The 27,988-nt window shown below is 38.9% G+C and overlaps 4 protein-coding genes across 5 annotated transcripts; 2 read left to right on the top strand and 2 right to left on the bottom strand.

Annotated features, from left to right (window-relative positions):
* Positions 1 to 1,387: 1,387 nt before the first annotated feature.
* LOC131773322 (uncharacterized) lies at positions 1,388 to 5,145 on the top strand. The gene is made up of 2 exons (XM_059089318.2): positions 1,388 to 2,385; positions 4,184 to 5,145. Exons 1-2 carry the CDS (start codon positions 1,504 to 1,506, stop codon positions 4,286 to 4,288), a joined length of 987 nt encoding a protein of 328 aa, XP_058945301.2. The 5' UTR covers positions 1,388 to 1,503; the 3' UTR covers positions 4,289 to 5,145.
* An 834-nt stretch (positions 5,146 to 5,979) lies between these two features.
* On the bottom strand, positions 5,980 to 11,106 carry LOC131773160 (uncharacterized). 2 transcript variants are annotated; one of them, XM_059089146.2, is made up of 5 exons: positions 10,957 to 11,106; positions 10,712 to 10,826; positions 7,570 to 7,892; positions 6,802 to 7,081; positions 5,980 to 6,482 (listed from the first exon to the last, which is right to left on the bottom strand). In XM_059089146.2, exons 2-5 carry the CDS (start codon positions 10,814 to 10,816, stop codon positions 6,195 to 6,197), a joined length of 996 nt encoding a protein of 331 aa, XP_058945129.2. In that variant the 5' UTR covers positions 10,817 to 10,826; positions 10,957 to 11,106; the 3' UTR covers positions 5,980 to 6,194. The 2 variants fall into 2 exon arrangements, with proteins under 2 accessions (XP_058945129.2, XP_058945138.2); XM_059089155.2 differs by having other exon boundaries at positions 10,948 to 11,089.
* Positions 9,927 to 16,052, top strand: LOC131773171 (mitochondrial prohibitin complex protein 2). Its single transcript, XM_059089165.2, has 6 exons — positions 9,927 to 10,070; positions 10,732 to 10,896; positions 11,177 to 11,360; positions 12,910 to 13,171; positions 13,717 to 13,864; positions 14,578 to 16,052. Exons 3-6 carry the CDS (start codon positions 11,246 to 11,248, stop codon positions 14,971 to 14,973), a joined length of 921 nt encoding a protein of 306 aa, XP_058945148.1. The 5' UTR covers positions 9,927 to 10,070; positions 10,732 to 10,896; positions 11,177 to 11,245; the 3' UTR covers positions 14,974 to 16,052.
* On the bottom strand, positions 16,053 to 27,421 carry LOC131773150 (4-hydroxyphenylpyruvate dioxygenase-like). The gene is made up of 15 exons (XM_059089134.2): positions 27,353 to 27,421; positions 27,247 to 27,273; positions 26,808 to 26,870; positions 25,401 to 25,505; positions 24,924 to 24,975; positions 24,666 to 24,748; positions 23,710 to 23,799; positions 23,142 to 23,245; positions 21,376 to 21,453; positions 20,122 to 20,173; positions 19,269 to 19,379; positions 17,920 to 17,991; positions 17,728 to 17,844; positions 17,268 to 17,390; positions 16,053 to 16,641 (listed from the first exon to the last, which is right to left on the bottom strand). Exons 1-15 carry the CDS (start codon positions 27,353 to 27,355, stop codon positions 16,564 to 16,566), a joined length of 1,158 nt encoding a protein of 385 aa, XP_058945117.1. The 5' UTR covers positions 27,356 to 27,421; the 3' UTR covers positions 16,053 to 16,563.
* Positions 27,422 to 27,988: the final 567 nt, after the last annotated feature.

A 27,988-nucleotide genomic window follows, 5' to 3' on the forward strand; every position in this document is an offset into this window, starting at 1 on the left:
ACTATCTGCTCTTGCTTTCCCGCTCTCAGATAAATTGCGATTCCCGTCCTCTCCCGCCACCTGTTCTTCCGGGCTCCCGCCCCCTGCCCCCACCTTCCACTTAAATGCCTTGGAACAAAATTTCTGCGCTCTTATTTGACTCTGGGAAAGGAGAACAGGATCTTATCTATTTTAAGCCTGTGATCTCTTTACAAAGCCTCCTTGTTTTGCTCTCTGAGCCGAGAAGGAAGGCTTTTTTAAAAGTTGGGGGATGCGGGACAAGAGAGGTACGGCTCGCTAAGTAGGTTATATTTAACCTAGCCTGTAGTCGGAAGTCTTTTGTGTCAACCACAGAAACCGCCAATATCTTTCATCTTAAATAGAAATAAGTACGAATTTAATCTGTATTTGTAATCGACACGTTTTCTTCTCTTCACAAGAGCCAATAGAAAAAGGCTCAGCGTAATCTAGGTACAGTCAGTTAGCAAAGATGGCGTCGCTTGAGTGATCTTTCACTTAACCACTGCTGCATCAAAGCATCTAATGACTGGGAAGTTAACAAGAATGAATTTTTTTTCTGACGGCCCTAAAACTCTCAAATTGTATCGTGAATTATCCGTTAAATATCCGCCTAAGTCAAGAGGGCGGTCAGTTTATACGTGAGTGAAAAGATACGCCTACACAAGACGTGCCATAATTATAAACAGAAGTGTCTGGCTTGGCTGCATGTGCTGTGATGCACCATGAATTTTGCTCTCAAATATTTTGTTAGCTAATTTGCACAGGTGCTAAGTGGAATCGGAGCAGGTGAACCGTGACTTTCCTTCAAAAAAAGCACAAAAAAACACGTAAATCCTAAGATCTTGCCGCCTGATGCAGTTCAGTTTTCCATTAAACAAACCTGTCCTTAAAAAGCAACAGTATGGATGGTTTTGGAGATAACATAATTTTGTTGCCTGAGGGTATGCTTGATTTGTAGTTTGAAATGCAACTGGTAAAAAGGATAAGGGTTGATTAGGCAAATAGGACAGACAGAACTTGTGGGCCGAATCAATTGATTCTAGCTGCTTGCATTAGGCCTTGCACGAAAGGGTTTAACTGCATTTTTTCCGTTTTAATCTTTTGATGAAATTAGCATTTCTTGCGAGAAAAACGAAAATAGGTCTTTACAGCGCCTTCAGGGAAGTAAAATTCATAGAATTATTGAAATACATCTGATAACTTATATCGGTTGATTTAGCTGCCGAATTTGTTATGTCTCGCCTCGGGCTGTGCAGGGACACGTTACGATTCAGATTTTTTCAAATTTGAATAAAGCAATCAGTAACATTGAGGTGGGATGATTTATTACCGTACTTCATAACAGTTAAAGGATTGATTTTTTTTCTGTATTTCTGAGTGACGTCGCAGGATAACTGCATATTACGAAAGACCAGGAAAAATAATTTAATCCAGCAGTAAGTCTATCAGATCCAAGTTTATTTATCAGAAGCTATTCGAGAATAAATTGAAATCGGCTGGGCGATGGCAGAAAGCAGCACAACTACACAGAGTTGTAATTTTTCCAATGGAAAGGGAGAAAATTACTTAAAGGTTCCAGAGAAGATCGACAAGGGTGTTCGCCCACAGGAATCTTGCAATGAACAATCAGACGGCCCAGAAACTGCTTCCTCTGTGTCGACCAAACCACCTAGACGAAAAAAGTCTCTACTGGAGAGCCTTAGGAAAAGTTTCAGCGAATTCCGTAATGGGCCTAAATCTGAGGGTTCAAAGAATGATCAAAACAGGCAGTTAGAACGATGTTACAACAAGGAGCCAGACGTTGGAGAAGCTGAAATTGAAGGAACAAGCGTACTGGGTCGGTGTAACGAAAGGAACAAAGTTGATTCGCGTTTAAGTCTACCAGATACCGTAAAGAAATTATTGAGCTCCCAAGCTTCTTCACCTGGTATCAAAAGAAGCCACGATCATATTTGCGATGTAAACAAGTTCAGAAATGAAGTGGATAAGATTGGTCATGGTTTATTTGATATCGTTCGACATTCAAACCTACAGGCTGTATCACTTCAGCGTAAATTGGAGGAAGACTGGGGCTTGAAACTGGGTCGAAGAGACAGCGGTGACCTCCCTAGAAGCCCTTCTATGAGGAGGCAACACGAGACAAAAAATCAAGAAAACACGGGGCTGGATAACAATATAAATAACTGTCCCGACGATGGAGGGGTTCTGAGGTTGAAATATTCTACTACTGCGTCTGAAACGCCCAGAAATGGTTCGTCCTCTGAGAAGCCAAATCCAAGCCTGAGAAGTCCTCATCCTCGACATGGAGTGTACATTATCGGATTAACTGAGGGAGGAGTGGCTGAGAGATGTGGTGAACTGGCTGTTGAAGATTTGATAATTGAGGTGAGTTGCAATGAAGCAAACTCGTAGCATCAACCAACTGAACATCATGAAAGGTGCCCTTATGTCGCAAACATGACAAAACCACGCATGTCGCAAAAATATGGTTTCATGCTTCAGCATACGGTGAAATCGTCGTTGACAACGACAGGATTCTCGCCAGTTTGCACATGAAACAGGATTTCCTCTTATTAGTGAGTTTTCGAAATTGGTAATAGTGGTTAATCGCTGAAACTCAAATATAACGGGGTGGGCAATCGTCAAGCTTAAAATTTAGGAAACCACAATGAAAGCTGACGAGTGTGGGGCCGGACGAGTCCACTTGAGCCGTTGCGAGAAAAGGTGTCCAGCTTTCTTGCGGAAAAAAAAACCAGAAATGAGAAAAGTTGCGTTTTTCGATAAATTGTTATCTTCTTGTTCTGAGTGGAAAAAAAAAGTCAAAACTTTTGAGCAGAATCTTTTTTGCGCTTTTTCTGCACGTGCGTTATAAATTCGAGCTAAATATTTCCCCGTCCGGCCCTCCCACATAGTCTATAAGTTATAATATTTAATAGCGCTGTCTGCTTGAGGTTTAAACTGATTAAAGAATGCCTGAAATGTTGCTGTCTGCTCGCGTTCAATTTGATACAAGAGGTTCATCCAGGACTCGAGAAACTGTTCGTTCAGCGCATAGTGTCCGCTTAATATGGTGTCCGGCTTATTTAGTTTTCACTGCAGTTTTACTATAACCTATGGCTCTATTGATTTGTTCTCGGGTACGCGAAAAAGCCCTCTTCAGTTGAGACAACTTCACAACTTTTAAGGAATTTTGAGTTGGAAGAGCGGTCCCCTCCAGTCTCTCTCGGACTAAGATAGAACATTAGCAGTCTCCTCTCTGGAAGGCGAGCCGAAGTGTTATATGAGAAAAATTGTCTAGCATGACCAAAGTACTCTGCCTGCTAAGGCGAGACATCTCGCCCCCTGACCCGAGTTCACTATTCTCGTGTGCTAGCTGCTTGAACAATTAAAAAAAGGAAATTGGCTTACTCCAGCGGCCAGATTATTTCGCAAGAAGGTAGTCACGGCTAGCCGAGACCAGATAATGGACCCTAACGTTCACCAATGAAGATGCATGTTAACCCATGTAAAATGATGATTTGATGATCACTGATTTCGTTGCCAAATGAATGTTTTTATCACCATACTATTGGCGAGATGAAAAACTGGATGTTGTTTAAAGAACAAAAAACAACAAAAAAACAACGCAGAGAATAGTAACCGAGATTATCTTAGCTTTCCGCAGATCATTTAATGATAAAAATCAGTGTTATTAAACCACGAAGTTTCGGCGACAACATGTCACCATTATTAAGAAGGTGTCGATGGGTTGATGACTTCTACTGCTAATGGTTATAGGAGGTACTTATGGAGTTAGCCGGTAGAAAAAAATTAGCCGTTATTACAATGTGTCATATTTTGTCATTTTGGTTTTACTGTTAGCCGTGAAATGGCCAAAATTTGAACATTACATGTAATCGCATGGGTCCGAGGGCAATTAAGGATTAATTTCACACGTATTTTCAAAAATTTTCTTCAATTGTCCGAGTCGCGAAGCAGAAACTAAAAACCTAGTTTATTAGTGCCAATATACCGAAAAACGATCCGAAATTAAAATAGCTCTTGACGCACGATTTTGTCGTTACAGTTGGTCGGAAGTGGACACTTTTTGTCAATCACATCCAAACTAGCTAATCAGTGCGAACGAAAAGCACTTTTCAACTGTGTAGTTATACTAATTGGCTTTACTGCTCTTCTCCTGTAGGTCAATGGCATCATAGCTCTAAACTGCTCGGCTGAAAGTGTCACTACTGCTATGGAACAGATTAGCAGTGTCAATCTAGTGGTTGCAAGGAAGAGAGATCCTTAAGATATCAACGCATATCAAGATCCAGAAACCACTGACCCTCGCGCTACAGTTCATGGCCAGAAAGGCCAGACATTTAATCATAAAAGTGACTTTAAGTAAAACCGGACGGTGAAGGGACAGAGGATGTCGAAGAAAAAAATATTCCATCACTTTGTAAAATTCTCATCCGTCCTAGTCTAACCTTATGAACGAAATGAACTCAGCAAATTTTGGATAGTTTGACAACGGGAACCCCAACAGCAAATAATTTATGTTTCTATTGGCAGCTTAACATTTTTTTCCCACGTTATGATGAAGTTAGGACAAGTAACGATAGAAAAGGTAAATGCATGGGCCATTCACGAATTCTCCTGGCTCGTTTTTCTTTCCTTTTTTATCAATATTTTCCTTTGAGTCGACGTAGTTGCTAGTTAAAGATGTATGCTCCAGAAACCACACGATGTCTTTTTAATATCGCTATCTTAAAATTCACTTAGAAATCAGCAACTTGCTGGTTTTGATATTCCAAAGAGCATAGCAGTTGTTTAAAAATTGTCTCACTAAACTATGCCCTGCCATTTTGAAAACAGTTCAATAACCTTTCAGGACACCTAACAATACCTACACGACGTCCCAGTATTGGTTCACAATACGCTGGCGTCCTCTTAACAAGAATATCGTTTTTCAGTAAAATTATTCCGGTGATTATGGAGATGTGCGCGCTCTGATTGGTCGAAGATTGCGTTATATCCCGCCATAATCACTTCGCGCAAGGCGATTATAGCACAGGTGCTGAATTTCAAAATGGCTGCCTTGCGTTTTGAAGTGATAGACGTGATTGGAGAAAAGTTCAATTCCCGAGAGTGCAAAAGATGCCATTTTACATTCAATTACATTGCATTTAATAGACCTTTAATAGACTGCCTATCTCGATACGAGTAATCAAAACAATTGAAACATAATGGTTTCACGAAAAAACGAATTTACAACAGAATTGGGAAACACTAAAGCATTCATTTACCTCAGGCTCAGTGAATATTGTTGAATATTGTTGAATAATAAAGGAAAATCACGCGCCAGGAAGAGAGGGGGGGAGGGGTGTAAAAAAATGGCACCGAGGAATATTTCTGGCATTTTTTCCCAGAATCATATGGAGACCGCCGCGTTAAGAGTCGTCAGAGAAAAAGACAGAGCTGTTACTCATTTCACAAAGATGTCGCCTCTTAACCTTTTTTTAAATGGAGGATTTTGGAGGAGGATCACTTGGTTCTCAGGAGGGAATGGAGGGGGAATCAGTCGCCGCCAACAGATAATGAAGAAAAATGACTGCCATTAAAGGTGGGGGGGGGGGGGAATTATAAGAATATTCCAATTCCCCCTTCCCCTCCCCCTCCCCCCAGGCGAAGAATGGTGACCAGTCCCTTTAACCGTTAAACACCTATGAGTGACAAAGAGAGAATGTCTCCTTACAGTGTCAGTACAATATCAAGCAGATAAATGAGAAGAATAAAGAAGGAAATTCAATTAGGGGATTACAAGTTGATGCAATACCAAATTCTCCAAACTAACATCATAAGAATCGTGTGGCAGACAGTAAGGAGAATTACTAGGGAGATCTTGGAAGTGAAAGGGTGAAAAAAGCCTCAAGTAGGTTGTGACTTAAATTGCAACAGATTCCTCCCATTTTTTTTATTAACGATTTTATTTCGAAATTACAGAAAATTGCACAAGCGGATGGGTAAAAACCAAGCACTTTTCCTTACATATTCAATCATCTTCTTAACGAGAGTGATGGGCGCTTTTGATACCGGCGTCACTTCGTGAATTAACAGCCCCCTAAATACGGTGGCTATGTCAGCCTAAGCCGGGCTCTCGGCTGCAAAAGCAAAACATTCTGGCAATGTCAGCGACTCATTGTTAGTGGGTTTTAATTTTGGAATTGAGCGAGGGATTTGTAGCCGACGTTAAGTTTGACGTTTTTGTTTTGCCGTAATGATCGTAGGTAGTTAAAAGCAGCTTTCTCCTCGTCAGTAGTTATCCCTAGTTCTGAGTACAGGCTCTTGAGGCCTTCCGATCTCGCTTCTTCTACCACTCGTAGAGCTTTCGCTTTTGCCTCAGCGTCGATAACAACGGCTTTGGCGCTCGCATTCTGAGCAATCTCTCGAGCTTCGTTGTAGATCTTGTTCTTAATCCTCTCGGTTTCCTTTCTAACAACCTTCATTGGAAAATGGAAAAGTTAGTAGTTTAGCCCTCTCTTTGTCCCGCGCTCGTGATAAGACGAAAAGGCATCTTTCTCTATTTCTTTACCGAGTTCAAAAAGAACCTCAGACCATCTTTCTTATTCTGTTTAGCATAAGTATTGTTTGGCTTAGGGATGGTATCGCTCCCAAAATCATGAGTAATGTGTGGTAGACGGTGGAGATAATTCAAATTAAGATCTTAAGGGGTGAGAAGGTAAATCATTACCTTCTCCGCCAACGCAACGTCAGCAACAATGTAACTTTTACAACAACGAGAAAGTTTGCAAGGTTTACCTTTTCCCGCAATTCAAATTGGGCACGTTCTTCTTCAGCTGCCTCTGTGACTTGACGGAGATACCGACTTTTCACATCTTCATGCACATCGACAGCCAATAGCTGGAAGTATCTGACTTCCACAAACATTCCTCTTTCGTCATCCTCACACAAGGAATTTTTAATACAGTAGCCACAAGCGGGCATCTCCTCTTCGTCGGAAGGACAGTTTTCCCTGCAGCAGCCATCTACACGCTTGGCAAGAGCTTTGAACAGTTCCTTTTCGATATTTTCTCGGTTCCTGATTAGTTACAATCAGAAGAAATGAGAAAGTAACTAAATGATCTCTTTCCCGACAAGGAGGAAGATTACAGGAGCCCCGGATCTTTGTCGCTACGCCTATTACGTATTTGTCGTGGAAAAAGCGGGTGCATGGATCCGTAACTATTAGTGCTAAGGCTAAGTTTGGCTGATGTGGGAAAAATAACATACCTGAACAGATTGCAAGAAGAGTATATGGCCCTAGAGTATAATGGGGACACCGCACGATTGAATAGGATTTCTAAATAATCTAGTACCCAGTTCCTACCGTGTAACTGCTTGGCCGTAGAAATTCTGGGTACAAAACTAATTTCTAAGTAGTGCATCAAGCCACAATTTAGAGGCATGTCAAGTTTTTTTTATATTTTTATGATTCAGCACTCGACGGCGAAGGGGTCACATGCACTCTTGACCCCCTCCACATCTTGGTTGTTAGCCACGATTCCCCATAGGCAAATATTTACAAACCTTATGTAGTCGTCGATCGGTAAATCTGCAGCGCGCCCTTTTATGGCGTCAATAGCCGTTCCCCTGACCACAGGCTTGTAGTCGACATTGTAGGCTTCGTGTAAATCTGGCAGAAAATCCTTTCTCAGAAAATATTGAAAATTGCAACTGATTTTGATTTCGATTTTGTCCCCAGTCCACACAGAAATCTCGTCAAGCTCGACAAAATGAGCATCAGCTGGGAAAACCTTGAAGGTGTAGTCAGGTCCCACAAAGTACCGACCAGAAGTGTAGACCTCGCTGATGTCTACAAAACCAGTGGACTTTCGTCTCTTGAAGCCGAGCTGTGTGGAAAAAAAAAAAAGAAAAAAGATGGAAAAGAAAGCAATCCATTTCAAAATGTTGAACATGTTCTTTAAGGTAATTCCTCGGTACAGCACTGCGCATCCTGCACTGTGCATCCTGTACTGCGCATCCTGTACTGCGCATAGAAATCGCGTGATCAGGCGAATTAGTGTGCGCGCATTCCGAGAAGATGGTATTGTTTTTCAATCTATAGACGAGGTAAACAGGTACGAAGTTCTTTTGCTCTTGAACAAGCGCGGTGACCTATATTTTTGTTGCACAATTTTGGTGTACAAATTATCCGCTTTAATTTTGGAGAAATTAAAAAAAAAAAGATTTATTCGAGGAAAAGAGAAAGATATTGCTGAAAGCGTACACGAAGCCAGTTGCTCAAGGATGCAAATTATGACCTTAAAAGTAACGACTCAAGGAGAGTTCAGAGTCGATATCAGTATGGATCAGTTTCAGAATCTAAGCAGCTGCGCACTTATCCCTCCCCTTATCCAACAATGGTCAACGGTTAATGTTGGGTTAAGGGAGGGGTAGCTGCGCAGTTGCGCAGATACTGACATTGATTTAAAAATATCACATAGGGAAAGTTGCTAACGAGAATTAACCCATTAACGCCTAAGATCCTATCACCAATTCAAACAAAAACAGAAAAACTGCCAGGAAACGCGACCGAACAGGTGATTGGTGAACTTTTTTGCGCCTTAAAGATGTGAAGATATCATTGCATATTTATTTGCTTTGATCGTACGCGGTTGTTTTGACCGAACGCGCGATTTGAATAAATTATTTTTGCACTGGATGCGCGTGCTTTGCTTATGCTTAATTATGATAAGCCATTTTTTTGTTTCCTGCCCAACCCTTTAATTCACGTTCGCCAAATGATACGATACTAATAAGGAATAAAAAGAAACTTGGTGTTTCCCTTGGATGGATAAACTGAAATAGCAGAGAAACAGAGTTTCTTTAAAGAGTCGAACTTTAAATATATACTTAAGACATCCTCATCACTCTACATCAGTCTCCTACGGATGGCCAAACCACAAGTGTACCAGATCACGTTCCATCTCAAGAATACTTGAAAACTCAGGTGCTGTGACAAGCTGACGATGGAAAGCATTTGTCCAACTACTTGGACGATCAATAAAGCTACTTGACCTTAAGAGCAAGAGGCGGAGCCCGGAATTTCACATAGGAGGTGAAACGCGGTCCAAACGTTCCTTGCTGCACGAGAACACGCACGATGTGCTTTATGAAATGTTACGAATAAACATGTATTCTTCCAAATTAAATCTTCTCCCAATGTTCTAACATTAATGACTTTAACTGTTTGCTTTATGATTTTCATCATCCTCAATTTAATCAAATTTGTTTTCACTTTTGCTTGTATATAACATTACATTAAGATTAGTGCAACACAGGGAAAAGCTCAATTGAGGTATCGTATCATCAGGAGTTACACTGACAATTTGACTCTGAAAAGATGTTTCCTTCCTCGCAGATAAACTGACTTTTATTCAGCACCAAACTTACCCCCTCCCCCCCCCCCGCCTCCAATATATTTCATACCGCGTCGCATAATGCGGAAACAAGAGTCAATCCTTTGCATGTACGATCACGCAGTAAAATTAACAATTGGTTCTAGCTTCTTGAGTGCTCTCCAAACTTCCCAAGTGCTTCATATCTCGATGAACGCACAGCTGACGTATGAACTAATTGTTTTATAACATTTTCAACCCGATGGGAAATTTTTTTCTCGAGGGATTTATTTGCTGACGTCATGAGCGTGCACAATAGGAATATGAAGCACGCTCGTGCAATTGAATTTGATTAGACAAATTTACTAGCTATGTTATAATAAACACTTATGAGATTCATATCTAATCTGTCAAAAGAAGACTTCGTGTCTTCATCGTAACTTTATATTTTGTGTTTGTCCCGTAATGTAATCAAAGAGGTTTGGTGTTTCGGTTTGGCTGTTTCGATAGGTTTTCTCGTTTCGGTCGTTTCGTCTCGATGGTTTTGTGTTAATGTTACGGGTTTCAATCCATTTCTTGCATTATTTGAACGTTGTACTTTGAACTTAGAGGTGAGGCGATCGGGAAGGACTGTAGGATTCTGGCAAACTCTCGCTCGGTAAAAGTCTTAAAATTCAATTTGCATTTCAAGTAAGTTGTCCAGATTGAAGTCATCCTAGAGGTTCTTCTGATTTTAAATCGTTCTTAGCGTAGGCAGCAAAATATAGATTCCATTTTCACCTCTATTTCATCTGTTTCCTTCAGAAACTGAAGTTATTCCGTATATTTATTGCATGCCTTCTTTCCAGTAACGGATATCACAATGCCCTCTTATCGTAATGAAGCCCAGGCAGAACTTGAGTCATCATAGCATGTTGGATATTTAGATGGTTGTCTAACGTTTCTGTTATATTTATAAGCAACGAGAAAACAAAAAGAATCATCGTGATTCAACGAAAAAGATTCAGTGGCTTCGTGCATACGAACAATCTACCGCTTAACTAAGATTTGCAAAGTAGCTGATACTACTGAATTTGAAATTATCTCATGAACGTAACTCGACAAGTAAATGAAAAAAAGTATAATTTTGGGATGATTTTAGTTCTGTGGTCTGTGTAATGCGAGAAAAAGGCTTCGAAATAGAAAAACTTTCAGAGAACACAAAAGCTAAACAGAATTAAGATGAAAATTTTCGTCAGGACAAAACGAAAATTTCCTGCTTCCAGCGAAGTCAGGCTGTGTTATCGAAAATGTTTTCGTGTAAAGAATACCTCTGAGTTTAATTTACTTACCTCGTAATATTCCACACTAGAGAAGCTGGTCGGGATTAGAATAACTATGAGTAAAGCTACGATGCCTACGACAGCTGCTATGATCGTTGGGGTAGCGCTCGCCATCTTGTAAAACCTGTGTAAGACAACAAACCAAGTTCAATTAAGCGGGCAGAAACATTCCTGTTTGGAAAACCACTGAAGAAGTACGTCATTTGTTGTGAAGCTTAATGTAACTACGGAGTTTATACAAAAACCTTAAACACCTGCTCTTTGTGGTTCTGTTAAGATGTCTTTCAATCTCGGGGTCTGTTGACAGTAGCTCACTAGGGATTTACGATCAAGCTTTACTCGATGATACTTTCAGATTGTTCTGTATTTTTTGCCATTGTTAATCTTATCACACCTCATTTGCATTAAATCTCGAACCTAGGATGTTAATCATGAACAAAGAGTTTTTCCTTTTGTTGTTTGCATATTAATTAGGTTTAAATATAGGAAACTTATCGAGTTCCATCACGTCCTCGACCGAGTCGAACAGGGATTTAAAAGATTATGGATTGCGAGATGAGCAAATCGAAGACAGTTATCGGAATAGTGGTCGTTGCTGCAATCATCTTTGTTGGCGCTATGGTAGGGACTTCGTTACGAAAACTAAGCACAGAAGAAGGTATGTAAATGTTGAAGAACTTGCTACCCAATCTGCAGAATTTTTAAGAATTTAGAAATTGCTGATCAAAGTAAAAGAGTTGAATGATTGTTGTAAACTCGTCTTAATTGTGAAAGATTCGAGATTTGCGTAAACGAAGCGGATGAGTTTAAGCCAGCGGAATGAAAACTATCAAACAGGAAAGGAACAGATTCGTTGACACTACTCTGGTGTGGACCAAGCGGAACAACTTTAAAGGCAAAATTCTATTCCAGTTAAGCCTCTTTTGATCTCTTTTCGCTATTAGGAAGGAGCTCGCGAAAACCCACGTGTCATTCAAAGAATTTTTCTTCGTCACTTTACCATATGTAAACAAAACACTGTTTACCAAAAGAAGTGAAAATAGTTCTCTTGATTAGAGAAGTGTTCTAGCCCAACTTCAAAAAGCTAGGTCAATAGAAGCGTCAGGTTAGGTTCAATGTATTTTGGATAAAGTTCTGAAAACTAGCTCGTCCCGTTTACAAGCGGTCAAAGGAGGTTTGCCTTTCTGTGTTAATGGGACCAAATTGTCCAGATCGTTTCGGTCACGTCCGCTTTACCAAGTTCAAATTTGTGAATAAAAGATGTATAGATGTATGTTGTATGCAAACTGTGTTCTGATTCGCTACCTGAGCGGGTAAGATGGGTCCATCTTGCCCGTTTGAGACTATTTCGATTTCGATTTCGATTCTATTCGATTTCGCGCAAGAAAAAACATTGCAGTGCGTGGAGCGGACTAAAAAAATTCGAAATTTTTGGACAGTGTGGGCGATAGAGTCGCAAAAAGCGGCAGAAAACAGTCAAAACAAAATAAACATAAACTACTCTCGTGGGTTTATTATGCTACAAATGCTACAAACACAGTTGGCATTCAGGTTCCCAGCTCTTGAAATAAACAAATCATTCTTCATAGATAGAAATAAGAGAGATGGTAAGTCTTGAGCTCGGTAAAGAAATAAAGAAAGATATTTTTCACCTTGTCACGAGCGTGAAAAAATTCTGAGTCCCCATGAGGAATCGAACCTCAGACCTTCGGCTCTTTCCGCGCTTCGATGCTCTACCACTAAGACACAGAGACTCCATGTTGAGCGAAGTCTATCAGAAAGTTCATATGACATCGTCCTGCGAGAAAGATTTTTTTCGTCTTGTCACGAGCGTGGGAAAAAGAAAAAAATTCTGAGTTCCCATGGCGTATCGAACCTCATGAGGGATCGAACTAAAGGTCTGAGTTTCGATTCCCTAATGGGGACTCAGAATTTTTTTCTTTGTCCCACGTTCGTGACAAGACGAAAAACATATTTCTGTGAATCATTCTTATTTTTAATATAACGAAATTTTTATGCTATATGATAAATCCTTCATTGACCAAGCTTGTTCGGATGTAAGCCTTGTTCTTCTTTTTGCGTTTTTATAAACCTCGAATTTGTCTCGGTCCATAAAAACGCCAAAAAAAGACCTCTATCAATATTCAGCCATCTTGACCTCACGCTCGGTAAATAACGCATATATCACATTCTTTCATCTGTGACAGTTGGTGTGGCGTACAATATCCATGAGAAAAAGCTGTCAACTGAGGTGAAGAGGGAGGGGCTTCACTCTGGTTCCCCTGGTTACCGCTTTATCATCTTTCCCAGTGTGTTTCAGAGCATAAGTTTCGATGACCTGGAGTGTCTAAACAAAGATGGCATCGAGATAGAGTTGAATGTACAGTTTCAGTATCGGGCAAGACCCAAGGAACTTCGAGATCTCATTTTGCAGTTTAAAGACAAAGACAGCTACTTGAAATTACTAAAGTAAGTGTAACAAATGGATAGATCTGTTCATAGAAGTCATGAAAACCAAGTGATTTTAAGCGTTGATTAACAGGCTCTAAAGGAATCAATGAGCTTTGTTGGAAACATTGAGTTCGAGGGGAGACAAAACTAACTGTTTCCAAAGGGGTCAGTGATTTAGCGTTTTGTCATACCTCCCAACTGAAAATTATTGGACTGGCACACAAATTTGTCGTAGTTTCAAGGAGCATGACAACATTACTTGCGAGTCGAAAGTTTAAGTTGTTGTTTGGGAATTTTGACCCATGGCACGTATTACGTCCATGGCACGTAGCACGTCCATGGCACAGGGCACGTGTCACGTCTTTCTGCAATCTCAAAACGTACTTGAGTTGGGAGGGATGACAACCAAATTTTTAGATGGAGATCCTAAAATATATACAGGTCTCATCACAAAGTGCGACAAATGATGCTATTTGTTTAATTTTAAACATGCAATTTTGAAAATTGCAGGAAAACGTTTTAGTAACCGATTAAACCGTTTGCTTATTTATTTCTATCCTCAGGAGCATTGCTGAGTCTGCCATCCATGATTCTTGTAGTGCTTTCAATACCACACAGCTACAATCTGAAAGAGCTTCATTTCAAGATCTCGTCCGTAAAACTATCGGTCGAAGATTTGACAATGTAGGAGCTGATGTCGAAGACCTACAGGTAACTAGCAGCATGGGAATAAGCATGAGAGAGCTGGAGTCCGATGAATTAAAAAACAAGGTTTCGAACCTCGTTCCCAGAGGATTTCAGCCCCTCCACCTTTCTCCACGTCGAAAGGGAATGTGAAAGGAGATGAAAGAAGAAATATCTCAACCCTAATCTCGTACTCAGACCTTTCACGGCCAAGCAGTTGTAAATTACATTTAAATTAAACGGTAGGATCTGGGTACGAGATTATCTCAACCTCTCCTCTCTCATCCTTCCTTCCTCTTCACGAAGTCTCAGTCACTTACATGCTAAAAGTCTGTCAGGCTCTAAGGCCACCTGATAACCTGTCAAAAAACGAGGTGGGAGGGGTCTGAGGTCATCCTTCTCCGAAAAAAATTTTGAAAATTATCCTTCATATGTACCTCTTACTAAAAAAAAACAAAATGTCGTCTCGATTTAAGCCCCCCCCCCAACCCCCACCCATCCCAGCTCCGCCGTCCCTGCAAGGAATGGTTATTTAATAAAAGAGGTGTTTCTGTATATGGTGATCTTTCGTTTATACTCAAGGCCTTAATGTCTGATTCAACGGTGGAACTGTATGGAGAAATCAGATGCTGATCATCTGTAAGGGGCTAAAGAAAACACTTCTGAGAGTTAAAGGGTGGAAAAGTTTGTTTCCCTCTTGAATTAGTTTTTGACATGATGATTATTTTTCTTTCCTTTAGGTTGAAAACATCATGCGCCCTGAATCCTACGAAAAAGTCATCCGAACTAAAGAAGCCGCCAAAGAAAACATCAAGATAGCAGAGAATGAACGTCCACGACTTGTTGTGGAAGCGAAATCTGAGAAAGAAGAAGCTGTCAAGCAAGCTGAGATCACCATCCAGCGGGCGGAGTCTGAGGCCAGGGTGCTCTTGTCCAAGGCGGACGCAGAAGCCAGCAGTATCAGAGCAGCATACGCTGCAGAAACGGCAGCATTCCAGAAACTCAAGAACGACACCCTTAGTAACAGTGTAGCAGGACTTCTGTCGTATCTTGGGGTGCGACTTATCGCTGAGAACAATAACACTGTTAATGTGGCGCTGGATGCTCCAGCTAAAACCAAGTATACATACACCTAACCCTTTAGTACCCAACGCCTAAGCTGTAATTCACCCTTGAAGCTGCTGCAGATTTTCCTTTGAGGGTTCTAGGTGACATTAAGATAATCCACTTGGCAAGCTATACGTGAAGCTGCTACAGATTTTCATTCGAGGGCTCTACGTGCCATCAAGATATTCCTCTTGGCAAGTTATGTGTGATCAGTTCTCGAGTCATAGGTTTATGACAAAAAATTAACGGGATTCGTTGAAATAAAGTCGTAATATTCTGCTTAACTCAAATTTACCTGAGCTGGGCTTTGCTTGTAATGAACTTATAAACTTGGCTTAGCTCTATTCGGTCACAGTAAATTCCAAAAGAGCTTAGGCTAAAACAAATGTACAAACAAACAAACAAATGTACATGGAAAGACACACTGGAGTTCTTTTTATCAGTAGAGTAGTTCTCAATTGAGTATCGAAAAACCAAAACAATCCCAACGACCAATCAGAATTAAGGTTTACATTCTCATTAGCCGATGAGAATTCAAAGTGAAAACAAGCTAACTGCTTGAAGCGCGGGAAAACGTGAAAGACCGAATCGAGATTGTTTTAACTTTTGAATCTGATTGGTTGACAGGATGGCGCGAATTTTCTGGGCCAATTACAGAGCAAGTTGAGTAAATCCAAAGCATAACCGGAATACTTTCGACACTCAAACCAAGAGAGCAATGCATATCTTAATTTCAAATTAAGAGGACAGACAACTCCTCGATGAAATGTTTTTGTAACGGCTATTGAAAGCGTAGTAAAACCAAAGTAATTAATTGTTTGAGGTAAATACAATCGCTTAGGCTGGTTCCAAAATAAATAATAAAAACAATTTGCATCTTGGATTTCTGATATCAAAAGTGGAAAGGAGTTTGAGCAAACTACGTTAGGGCCAGACCACCACCCCTCCTCCATTCTCCATTTGCAACACCACCGCTAAGCGATTTTACTCTTCTAAGATATAACTGCTTTGATTTTACACTGTAGATAGAGAAACTAGAGACTGCCTTCAATCTACATGATCAAAAACTGTCTACTGTGTCCATATTAAACACTCAAAACACCTTCAATTGTAGTAAACATGAGTTTAATCGTTCGATTGATGTTTACTGCTCTACAGCACAATAACTTAATCCCCTGAGGTATTTTAGTTACGAAAGCTCAATGGTTGCTTACAGGTAAAGCTTCACCCAAAGTCTTGCTTAATTTCTCCATAAATAATTCAGGTCCCAAAATTTCACGACTTTTTATTGACAAAATGCCGTTTTTAATAATTGCATATTCTTTGCACATGCAAGGACACCTAGAAATTACTCATATCGTTCTAAAATGCGCGCACGTCCGCCTAAAAGGCGCGTAAGTAATCCAAAAACCCAACCACACTCAATTATTAATTTATCCGAGAAACGATTAATCTCGTTAGCCTTTTCTCCCCACTAAGTCGGTTATCTTTTGATCAAGGTATAGTTTCTTTTGAGAAAATACCTTCTACATGTAGGTTTGTTTCGTATGATAAAAGCAATTTAAGAGCTAAGCCAAAGCCAAGTATGATATAAGATACTAATGCATCTGTTGACTGGTTTAGTTGAGATTTCCCCTTTGTTCTTGATCCAACTCTATGGCTTCAAAAAGCGACTTGAAGTTACCGGCTCCAAAGCCCTGCACAACAAGAAGAGAAAAAAAGAAGAAAAAAAAGAGATTCAGTCTGTTGCATATTCATCTGAAAAATTAAATTTATCATTTTGATATACCAACGACAGTTTGCAACTTTAATATTGCCCACTTTCAAGCCATTCTATGTTTATAAGAGGGAAAGACGATTCAAAACCAGAAGAAAGTTTTCAGACAACGAGCAGCTCTTCATAGAACGAGGAGCTCTTCACAGAACGAGCAGCTCTTCATAGGACAGTTTTCCATCGATAGTCTAACGAGATCCTGGATTGCATTGCGTTTGTTATGCTTCGCTCTGTGATTGGTTTTTAGAAATCGCATGTCACCCTCTCAACCAATCGGAAGCAAGGCAGACACCAATCACGACTTGGTCACCCGCGCTTTCTTCACACCTTCACTTTGAAAACTCACTGGCTTTGATCTTTTTAGTGGTTGGAATGTCCTTGCCCCAGAATTAACGACAATCAGTTGAAGTTGCTTTTAGTTTAATTGCCAGCTGTCCCCTCGCACCAATCGAAAGACGATCCATCCTTAACAATAAAACAGTACACTCCTCATCAGGGACTCCACCACCACATCCCACCCCCCCCCCTCTCTCTCTCTCTCTCTCTCACCTGGTGATTGCGCCTCTGTATGACTTCTAAGAAGAGCGTTGGTCTGTCTTGCATTGGTTTCGTGAAAATCTGCAGCAGGTAACCTTTGTCATCAAAATCGACCAAAATCTTCAGATCTTGAAGCTAGAACACGAAAAAAAATTATATTTAAACAGAGCTTACTAAAAATTTGTGCAGCTGACCGGGGAAACTTGACGCGTATAGTGCTCCATACAATTCTTATGATATGAGTTGGAGAATTTGGTATTGAATCAACAAATAATCCTTTAATTGAAACTTTTTTCCTTCTCATTACTTGTCTGCTTGATACTGCACTAAAATTGTAAGGAAAAATTATGTGTTGGTCACTCATGGGAGTTAAAGGTTTGATACAGCCAGAGTTTGAAAGCCTTGGTACATGTAGCTGATCCCCACTAAAATTCCCCTCAACTGTCCAAGGGTCCAAGTTAAAATATCTTACCACATCCAGGTCTTCCTCCACCTTAATGGGTGCATCCTTAAGACGTGCACGAAGATTTTCATAATATGTATCAGGAATAACGAGAAAATCCATGCCTCTCTCCTTTAGATTCTTTATCTGAAAAAAAAAAGCGCAACTTCACGTCACAAAACGTACAATCTAGTACAGTTAATGATTCAGGTTGTCACTTACAGTAGAGATGATATCAGATGTGTTGAGTGCAATGTGTTGAACTCCTGCTGTTCCGTAGAAGTCGACATACTCCTGAAGCAAGATGAGTATCACAAATAAAGACCAAATGACAACATGAATTTTGTGCATTGACTAGGTTTAGTCACCATGCTCATAATGCTATGCAAAGTTGAATTATGCAACAACAACGCAGTTTGTAAAGGTAACATCATGATTTCGAGTGCAATTTGGTGTAAATAAGCACAACTAAATTTTCAAAAGACAATTGAAATTGCATTACACAGAATGATGATGAACAAATTTTTTTTGACGCACACACCATTTGTAATTTGCACTTGTGTTACATGAAAAATGTACGCACTTTCAGCCTATCAGATTAGCATAGTTTTTTTTCATGTATATTGTCATATCAGTTGCATGAGCATGCTTAGCACTGCTTGCAAAAGAGGTTCTGGGAAATACCAGGAAATTAGTCTACTCCATTCACACTTAGTTTTTCCAGCAAAGCACAGAGAAACAGTGGACTGTCCCAGCTTTGCTCAGTCTTTTGGTTAACCATTATTCCCATATCTTACCAGTAATTCATAATGGTAATAGGACCAAGTGGAGTCCAATTCGGTATTAACAAAATCGGACGACCGAGAAGCAGGAGTCTGATTTGTTAATCATAAATATGATTACTGACAGAATTGGACAACATGAAGTTCTGTTACCAATTAATCAAAACTATGACAAAATTTGAGAGGAAAACTAGACATTGGTTATTAAACAGAGTATAAATGGAAGTGTAGTGAAATAGAATATCATTGATGTGGTTGGCATTGCCTACATTTCCCTGTAAAGTTCAATTCCTTTGCTGGATCCCCTGGTCATGAAATAATTATTTCATTTATCATGCTTGTGCTGTCAAAGTGGCTGGATATTTTCTTGTGCTTTTATGGAAGCTGACCAAGTCTCGTTGCACAAAAAACAAATGCAAAAATAAAAAATAAAAAAAAATAATAATAATAACTTGGCAAATATCTAGTTCTATTTTTTCTCAGTGCATGAGCAGTTGGTATTCTACAAATCCAGCAATCTGATTGGTTCCAAGAGCGGGCAGTATTCTCCCCATCCGGCCCACTCACAGCGGGTCAGGTTCTTTTTGCAACCATTTGTTAGGTTTTAGAAAAGAATAAAAATGTTGTTCACCAGCCAAGGTCGGTCCGTATTGGGAAAAACTGTGCCCGGTGTCTTGTGTTCTGCTGAGGCCTACAGCCTTGGGGACAGTTTTTCCCAATACAGACCTCCTGTCTGGTGAATAACATATATATCATGACCTAATGCATGGTACATAATCATGTACATACCTGTATCTGGCTCTTTCTTTTTCCTGGGGCTGGTTCATTGATAGGCAACTTAATTGTCTCTTCCCAGTTTGTGACCACAATTGATCGAAGTGCACTGTACTCTGTATTAATCTAAACAACAAAAGATTGGTGTAGGGTCTACACAATGAAGTGAATATATACCCATCAGCATTGCTGGAATTATGTGTTCGTCGACCAACATAGTGGACAGTTTCGAACTAAAAATAATCCCAAGATTTTTCTTGGTTTAGCAGATTAACCTTTTCATTCCCAAGATATGAAAGTTAATTCTTCTAACTCGTGACACACAAACCTTTGTTGCCTATTCTTGGAGTTCTATCGAAAGACCAGTTTCTAGTTGATGATTTTCTCACTTCTCCCTACATCTCTATTTGACATTTAAATAAAACTGTTACAAGAATTTAATTCTTAGTCACTCAGGAATCCAAAGGTCTGATATTCAATTCCTCGTGGGGACTCAGAATTTTTTCCTTTTGTCCCATGCTCGTGACAAGACAAAAAAACATCTTTCTCTGTTTCCATACTGAACTGAAAACATACCATCTCTTTTAATCTAATTACAAACATAATGCTATCAACATTGCTGATCCTAGCAGTATTAGGATGCATGTCATGTGAACTTCGTAATAGACCTTGCTCACCGTAGAGTCTCTGAGGCTCAGTGGTAGAGCATTGGAAATCCAAAGGTCTGAGGTTTGATTCCTCATGGAGACTCAGAATTTTTCCTTTGTCCCACACTTGTGACATGACAAAAAACATCTTTCTCAACACCTTTGCTGTAAATCTGAACAGAAAAAAGGAAAGTGGAGTCTGTTTGTAACAAGTAACATACCTGTTTATCATCAACAGACCAAAACCTGTGAAACTGTAAATTCTTCTCATACCTTCAGAGACCAACAGAGTATAAATTTTACAGAAAAAAACAACAATTTAAGGACTTAATATATGTTTATTAACCCTTTAACTCCCACAAGTGACCAAGGCAGAATTTTTCCATTCATAGTATTAAGGATAAAGACGAACATTAATTAGGGGATTATTAGTTGATCCAATACCAAATTCTCCAAACTCATATCATGTGGTATGGCAGACAGTAAGGAGAATTTCATAAAAGATCCTAGGAGTGAAGGTGTTAATCAGTAATTTAATCTGTGAAGGAGAAGGGAAGGATTGAGGATGAGGCAGCACAACAGGGTTCTAACACAGACTTATGTGTCTTAAAAATGTTTGCCTTCATTTGATCAGTCCAACCTATCCCATCCATTACCACCATCCATGGTTTGATTTGTTTATTCTCATTTCTCTGTTGCTTGTTGAACTTATAAAAGTGCTTTCAACTGTGTGTCATATTACCTAAACCAAAGTACAGTCGAACCTGTATTAGGTGGCACTGTATTTAGCAGTCACCCTGTATTAAATGGTCAGTTGTCAGTCTCGAATTTCGTGCAGTTAAATGCAATCTAACAGAGTTAACAACAAAGAGCATCAGAGTTTTCTAATGGTTAGCAGTTTTTCACATATGCGCATGCACCGGAATTCCATGCAATCTTTGTTGGAGGCGTTCTTGCATGTACTTTGAGCATGTACTTGTAGTGTTGTGAGGAGTGGGAGCTCTTCATCCAGGTAGTTTCCCCCACCCCTTCCCTCCCTCTTTCCACTGTTTATTCAGTGTGACAGGTGCCCGTTCCCATTTCCTGCGCGAGGCGTCATGGCCTGGTTGCCAGGATTTTCCAGCCATGGGAGAAGTCTCCATATAGGGGCTGGCTGCCAATAGTGGAAGCTCCTGGATGTTTCAGGCACCCAACCTTCAATTAGTGATGCAGTTGTTAATTTCCCCATGAACCCTTTAGCTCCCAAGAACTCATTAGTAATTCTCCCCCCTGTTTGCCATACAGTTCTTGTGATGTTAATTTGGAGAATTTGATATTGGATCAACTTGCAATTCCCTAATTCATATTTTTCTTTATTCTCATCACTTGTCTGCTTGATATTGTATTGATATTGTGAGGAGAAATTCTCTCTTGGTCACTCGTGGAAGTTAAAGGATAAATCACTGTAATCTTCATCTTTATTAGACTGGACTTACCATTCAGCAGTGGACACCATACCATCCTCTGGCTGGTTACCAACAACATGATCAATAAAACAAAGAAGGCCTGGTGGTCTAAGAAATATGAGAAGAACAGTTACACTTTCAATCAAAACTATAACAAAGTTTATCTAAAGTATGTGAACGGTTATCACCAGCTTGATTTGAGTACTAATAACCCTTTGACTCCCAGATCAAATTTGTAATTCTCCTTTCTGTCAACCATACATTTCATATCACGTTCGTTCAGAGAATTTAGTACTGAATCAACTAATTATCCCCAAATTGATATTTTTCTTAATTCTCATCACTTATCTGGTTGATATTGTATTGATATTGTAGGGAGAAATTCTGTCTTGGTCACTCATGGTAGTTAAAGGGATAAGACAGTGTATGTGTCATGCTTTTAATTGGACAGTGTAATATAAGACAATTGACATCATGCCTGTGTAAATGGACAGTACCCATCATGTGCATGCTCCGTTGTCATGCATTTTGGCACATTAACTGCTGATTTTTATGAAGACGTACAACCAATGTCTAGCTTCTTTCTCACATTTTGTTCTAGATTTGATTAACTGGTAACTGCACTTTTTTCAAATATGTCCATAATCATACTTGAGATTGACAAATTGGACTCCTGCTTCACTGTCATCAGATTTTGTGAAGTACTCATATGATTACACATCGAATTGGATACCACTCAGTCCTACTACCATTATTAACATTTAGAGTGCATATTTAATCGAAACATAAGCAATTAATTGCCTTGGTTTTAAAAATGATCTGTTATTCCAGGAGATATTGAGAATTTAGTTTCCACATTAGGATTTTTGGCTTGACTTATCTACCCCTATGAAAGAAGGTGTTTGTGCAAAATAAAAGTCCTGGGCCAGGTTATTCAAAGCTAGGTTAAGATAACCCAGGGTTAGTCTGAAATCTGACCTCAGATCTGAAAGCTTTGAAAGATTATTCTGTTTAATTATTTTTGTCAACAGTTTGATGCCTTAACACTCTAAAAGGATACTTGAGAAATTATCTGAAAAAGGCCTTTGAAGAAAGGAATAAAGAAACTCCAGTCAAAATGTAAACTTTTAACCCTTTAACTCCCAGATCAAATTTGTAATTCTTTTTAATGTCAACCATACAGCTCTTATAATGTCAGTTCAGAGAATTAAGTACTGGATCAACTAATAATCCTCAAATTGAAATTTTTCTTTATTCTCATTACTTATCTGGTTGATATTGAATTGACATTGTAAGGAGAAATTCTGCCTTGGTCACTCATGGGAGTTGAAGGGTTAACCCTGGGTTAGTGCAAATTGCTCTTTGGACAACTAGGCCCTAGACTGGGGTTGGGGGGGAGGGGTGGGTAATCAAGATGATGCTTCTAGGAGATGTATAAGATATAAGAGGACTAAATATACTGTATAAAACATGGAGCAGAGTGAACATAGAATACTGCTAATGATGTCGTTTGATATACTTAACATATCTTCTCTCATTTTTGTGTTGTTGTGCAATTTGATGAACTTGTTAAAATTAGAAAAACCCTTTCTCTGAAATTATAAAGAATCAATCTCAAACTTGCTTAAAAAGAAAGACATCCCACTGACTTCAGCTTAAAGAACAGTGTACATGTTAAAGAAACTGATAGTCATCAATACAAGAATTGCAATCCTTAATTTACATGTAAGACATGTGCGAATAGCTTTAAAAAAAAACTTGCTTCTAATGGTGCAGAACAATCAAGGTATACTTACAGTTTGGGTAGAAGGCAATCTTTGGTGATTGGAGGCTTGTACCCGGGTAGAAAGAGACCACTGAATCCCTTTCTTTCAACAAATGTGTGTGTTGTGTCACCATACTACAATCAAACAGATATCACAGAGATCAAATCAAAAGTAACTTTCATCTTGACATTACAAAATTTCTCCTCACAATACCAATACAGTATCAAGCAGGCAAGTGACGAGATTAAAGAAAAATATTAGTTAGGAGATTATTGGTTGATCCAATACCAAATTCTCTGAATAAAATCTAAAGAATTGTATAGCAGACAGTAAGGAGAATTACTAATGAGATCTTGAGAGTTAACCATATCATACCCAACAAGTGTGAGTTGAACAATAATTGCTATCCATTCTTAAATAACAGCTCAAGAAATATCTCAAGATCTGCTACAAACATGAAAAAAATTTCTTACAATTGTTTGTGACCATATTCATGGTCCATGAAATAGGAACTCTAATATGAGTCCTGTAAACCAATCAAGACTCTGGAGAAACAAAATGCCATAGCTATATTTAATAGTTATAGATAATTACTCACTGTCTGCACAGTTGCAAAAGTCACAGTGCCATCTTCATCTGTTTCATCCCATGGCTCATGAACAGACACTGCACCACGCTTAATGGCAGCCTGTATAAGCCAAACAAAAGAGTAATTATAACAGTAACTTAAATATAATTAAACCTGTATTAAGCAGTCACCCATAGGGAATAGTGGGTGAACACTCATTACAGGTTGACCATTAACCTTTTAACCCCTAAGAGTGACCAGACTCTAATTTCTCCTTACAATATCATCCCTGAATCAAACACTAAAGTCATGAGAATAAAGGAAATGATCATTGAATGATGACACTCTTGATTGCTAAACAAATTCTCCTTATCAATACCATGAGAAAAGTAAAGATAACAGTATGTACAAGATGCATTCTGATATTAGGATGTAACCGATTTGACACGGGTTCCACAGAATAAGAACAAATGAAATGAAACACCATTTTGTCCTAACAATCTTAAGAAGAAAGACAATCTGCAATGAGTTGTCGACATTTGAACTCAGAGCGCTAATGTTGATTGAACCCTCCCATCTGATTGTTAATTCTCCCCTCTAGCTGCTATATATTTCCTTTTAAATTAGATATGAGAATTTGGTGTTTGATCAAGATAACAACTTCTACCTGACAAGTTTTAGTATTCTCAACACCTTTTTGTTGGATAATGTTTGGATATCATGGGGAGAAACTACATGTTAATCACCCCTGGCAGCTAAAGGGTTAATCCAGGGTGACCACAGAATACCATGCCACTTAGTACAGGTTTAACTATATGTGATTTGTTCATTGTGAGAATGGGACAAGAAAAAATGTGCCTCCCCATGAACTGATTTGTTCTTCAGGCCTTCACATTTTGCAGTCGTATCAGTGCCTCTTCTGCTAATCTATAGAGATTTTGTGATGAGCTTGGCTACATGCTACCTTGCTACATTCTGCAGGTCACCTTGTAAAGAGCAATACAGTCCTCCACTTCAAAAGCAACATCCTTCACTCCATCACCATGTACAATCAAGTGTTTTCCCATCACTAACACAAAAAAATTATGGGTAGATCACATACAGCCATGAATGTATGGCAAAAAATATCATATATTTCAAGCAACAGAGCCCTATTCTTCATAGTAAAATAAATAAGACAAAAAATTTCAAGTCAAAGCCATATTGAAATTGTTGTCACGTTTGATTAATTCTGAGGACTTTACCTTCTGATATCTTTCCTGAAGGATTAAGAGGTGACTTGAAAACAAATATGATCTGAAAGAAAATGCAAAGGATGAGTTCCTTAGTAATTGGCCTTAGACATAGTTAATCTGTGAGACACTTTTATGCAAACAGCCCATGTTTGTTCAAATTTTGATTTTAGACATCTGAGCCAGGTTGTTCAAAGCTGGGTTAAGATAACCCAGGGTTACTGTGAACTCTGATTTCAGATCTAAAAGCTTCTAAAGTCAAATTCGGTAAAATTGGTTTTGTATAGAATATAATTATTAGATGATACAGAAAATTATCCCCAGAAGGCTTTTGAACAGAGGAATAAAAAAAATTGGTTAGAATTTAACCTTGGGTTGGTGCTAACTGGGTCCTGGGTTATGGTAAGGCTCATATATAAGGCCAATTGCAATAACAGAGACAGCAACATAACAGTGATACCTAGAATGGGTAGTGGCAGAAAACCATACCTTGTCCTGTTTGACCGCATGCGATACCACCTCTCTTGATCCTGTTTCCAGTCCCTTATACCCAAATGGTTCAAATCCCATTTTGTTACAATAATATGAGGCAGCCTGTTGATGCAAGGAAGTTATTGTTTCCTACCTTAACTTACATTTAAAGAATTCTACAATAAACTTAAAGATCACAAGAAATAGTTTGATGATCAGGAGATTTAGATGTGGTGTGATCACTTTGGTAAGGGTTATAAGACAGCTGGTAGCAGCAGTGACAAAGTTTTCCTCAACCAGAGTGAAATTCAGCTCAAGAGTCAAGCAAGTGGAGAGTTTTTTGTCCTTCAAATTGTTTGTTCTATAATTACATTAAAGCTACAACCCTCATTTGCTTCTGCTCTAGCACAATGATTTTTAACATGAATTATTTGTACCCTCTTATCACTAGGAAAACAGAATATGATAATCTTAGTGACACTATGCTGAACTCATGAACACACCATGCAGAATATAATTTTTTTTAAAAATTGGTCAAGTCCAAGGTTGCCAGATAAACTTGATATTTAATTCCTACCCAGTAAAAAATAAGTTCTCAAGAGAGAATCATCAGTATTCCAAATTCTGAGTATTGGGCTATTACACAGTACCCACCTGGTACAAAATTAGCCATCATTCCCACAAAAGTCCTCCCCAATTGATCTGTTGTTTTTAATAAGATGCTCTCCCCATACCCCTAAGGCTATGTTAAATTGCTACAAGATTTGCATAAGGAATCCTCTCATTACTACTTCCTAAGCTTCCCAGATACAGAAAAATTTACTTAAACTATTGATCACATATCTACCACAGAATTAGTCTGCACATAAAGAAAGTGATTTTGTGAAGATTCATTCCAACCTCAGCCAGTTCCAGTGTTAGAATTAAAGTTGACATTTGTTATTTTCTCAGTCAGAGAGAGAACATTTGATCAAAATAAAACTCTCCCACTGCTCACAACAACTCTAGGATAATTTTTATGATCAACCATGGAGTATAAAATAAATAACCACCCAAAACCTAAATTAAGATTAGTGTAATATATACTTACTTACTGAATGAGTTGGAGGGCTGGATAGAAAAAAATATTTTGCAGATAAAAATGTACAGACCGAGCCACCTTGAATCAAATGTTTTCCTTCCTGATTCGACCTACGGTAACTCAATTTTCGACCATTTCCTCAAATGACTGTTGCTCTTTGCTTTTCTTCTTGGATTCTGCATCTCAAAGGCAGTATGCAAGGCCGTGGAGCCTTGTTCAAGACCTTTTTGCCCTATTTTACAGTCCTTATGCAAATATCTATGCAATTTATTTTAATTTTTTTGCAGTAAAAATATTTACACGGCCCTTCGCGGCATATGATAATGATATCATTTTTTACTAACCTGCTTGGCATTTCCGACCCAAAATGTGATGTGATCGAAGGCAACAAAAGAACCAACTTCTGGCTGAAAACAGAGAGTTACACAAATTAACACGGAGAGAGATCTCCCATTTGTATCATAAAGATAAAAACTGGCAAGGTAAGTCTAATATAAGTCTTCTATGGAACGTTTAGAAAGATCAAGGTCAGTAGTGCAACACTCGATGACAATTGACAAAGGGGGTAAGTTTCAAAAGAAACTATGGTGCTGTGTCGGTGGGAGAGTATAACAGGTAATTTAGTGTTACCAACTAAGTTGAAAGCTCTGACGAAGGGCTAACGCTCGGAATGTCAGCTTTTTTACCCTTTACGGTGGCTAATTTACGTTTTCAACTTAGTTGTTAACACTGAATTCCTCGATGACGATGATGTATATATATTTATGACTGCTTCGAACTTACCTTCTCTCCTTTGTCAGTATAAGTAGTCTGTGAACAAAAAAAAAAGGAGGGTTAACATTTTTCACTAAAAAAACGACCAGATCGTGAAATACAAATCATCCTATACCATTTTAGTGTTTGTTTCCTACGTCCTCAGCGCTGTGCACGTTGCAATCCGATTAAAATAGAACCCAGTCTTTCTCTCTCAAACTCCAAATATAGGCATAAAATGGTCAAGCCCCTGACCCGCCTTCTTTGTCAGCACTACAGGTAGAGAAAGAAATGGAAAAAAAAAAAAAAGGAAAAAAGAGAAAAAAGAGAAAAAAGAGAAAAAGAGAAAAAAGAGAAAAAAGAGAAAAAAGAGAAAAAAGAGAAAAAAGAGAAAAAAGAGAAAAAAGAGAAAAAAGAGAAAAAAGAGAAAAAAGAGAAAAAAGAGAAAAAAGAGAAAAAAGAGAAAAAAGATCAGTTTGAGTTCGGGCGGCCTATCAAACTATCATTAAGACCAAGTTCAATTGAAAAAATGGTCTGAACAGGTCTTTTCTTTGGCTCCTATCACTTGATGGATTGATACACCCATTTGTTTTGAAACAATTCTATAAGTTTCCCTTTTCCTTTTGATGAAACGATACAGACTCTTTCCTCCTATGCAATGCGCTGCCATAAAAAAAACCAATTGTAATTGAAAAAGCCAGTCAGACAAGTCATGCTCTCTGTCCGTGAAGTTGCAAGATTTCGCTTTTAAACGGCTTAGACCCGTTGTAAC

This window comes from Pocillopora verrucosa, chromosome 2 (genome assembly GCF_036669915.1).
Source record: "Pocillopora verrucosa isolate sample1 chromosome 2, ASM3666991v2, whole genome shotgun sequence".
NCBI classification, from domain to species: Eukaryota; Metazoa; Cnidaria; class Anthozoa; order Scleractinia; family Pocilloporidae; genus Pocillopora; species Pocillopora verrucosa.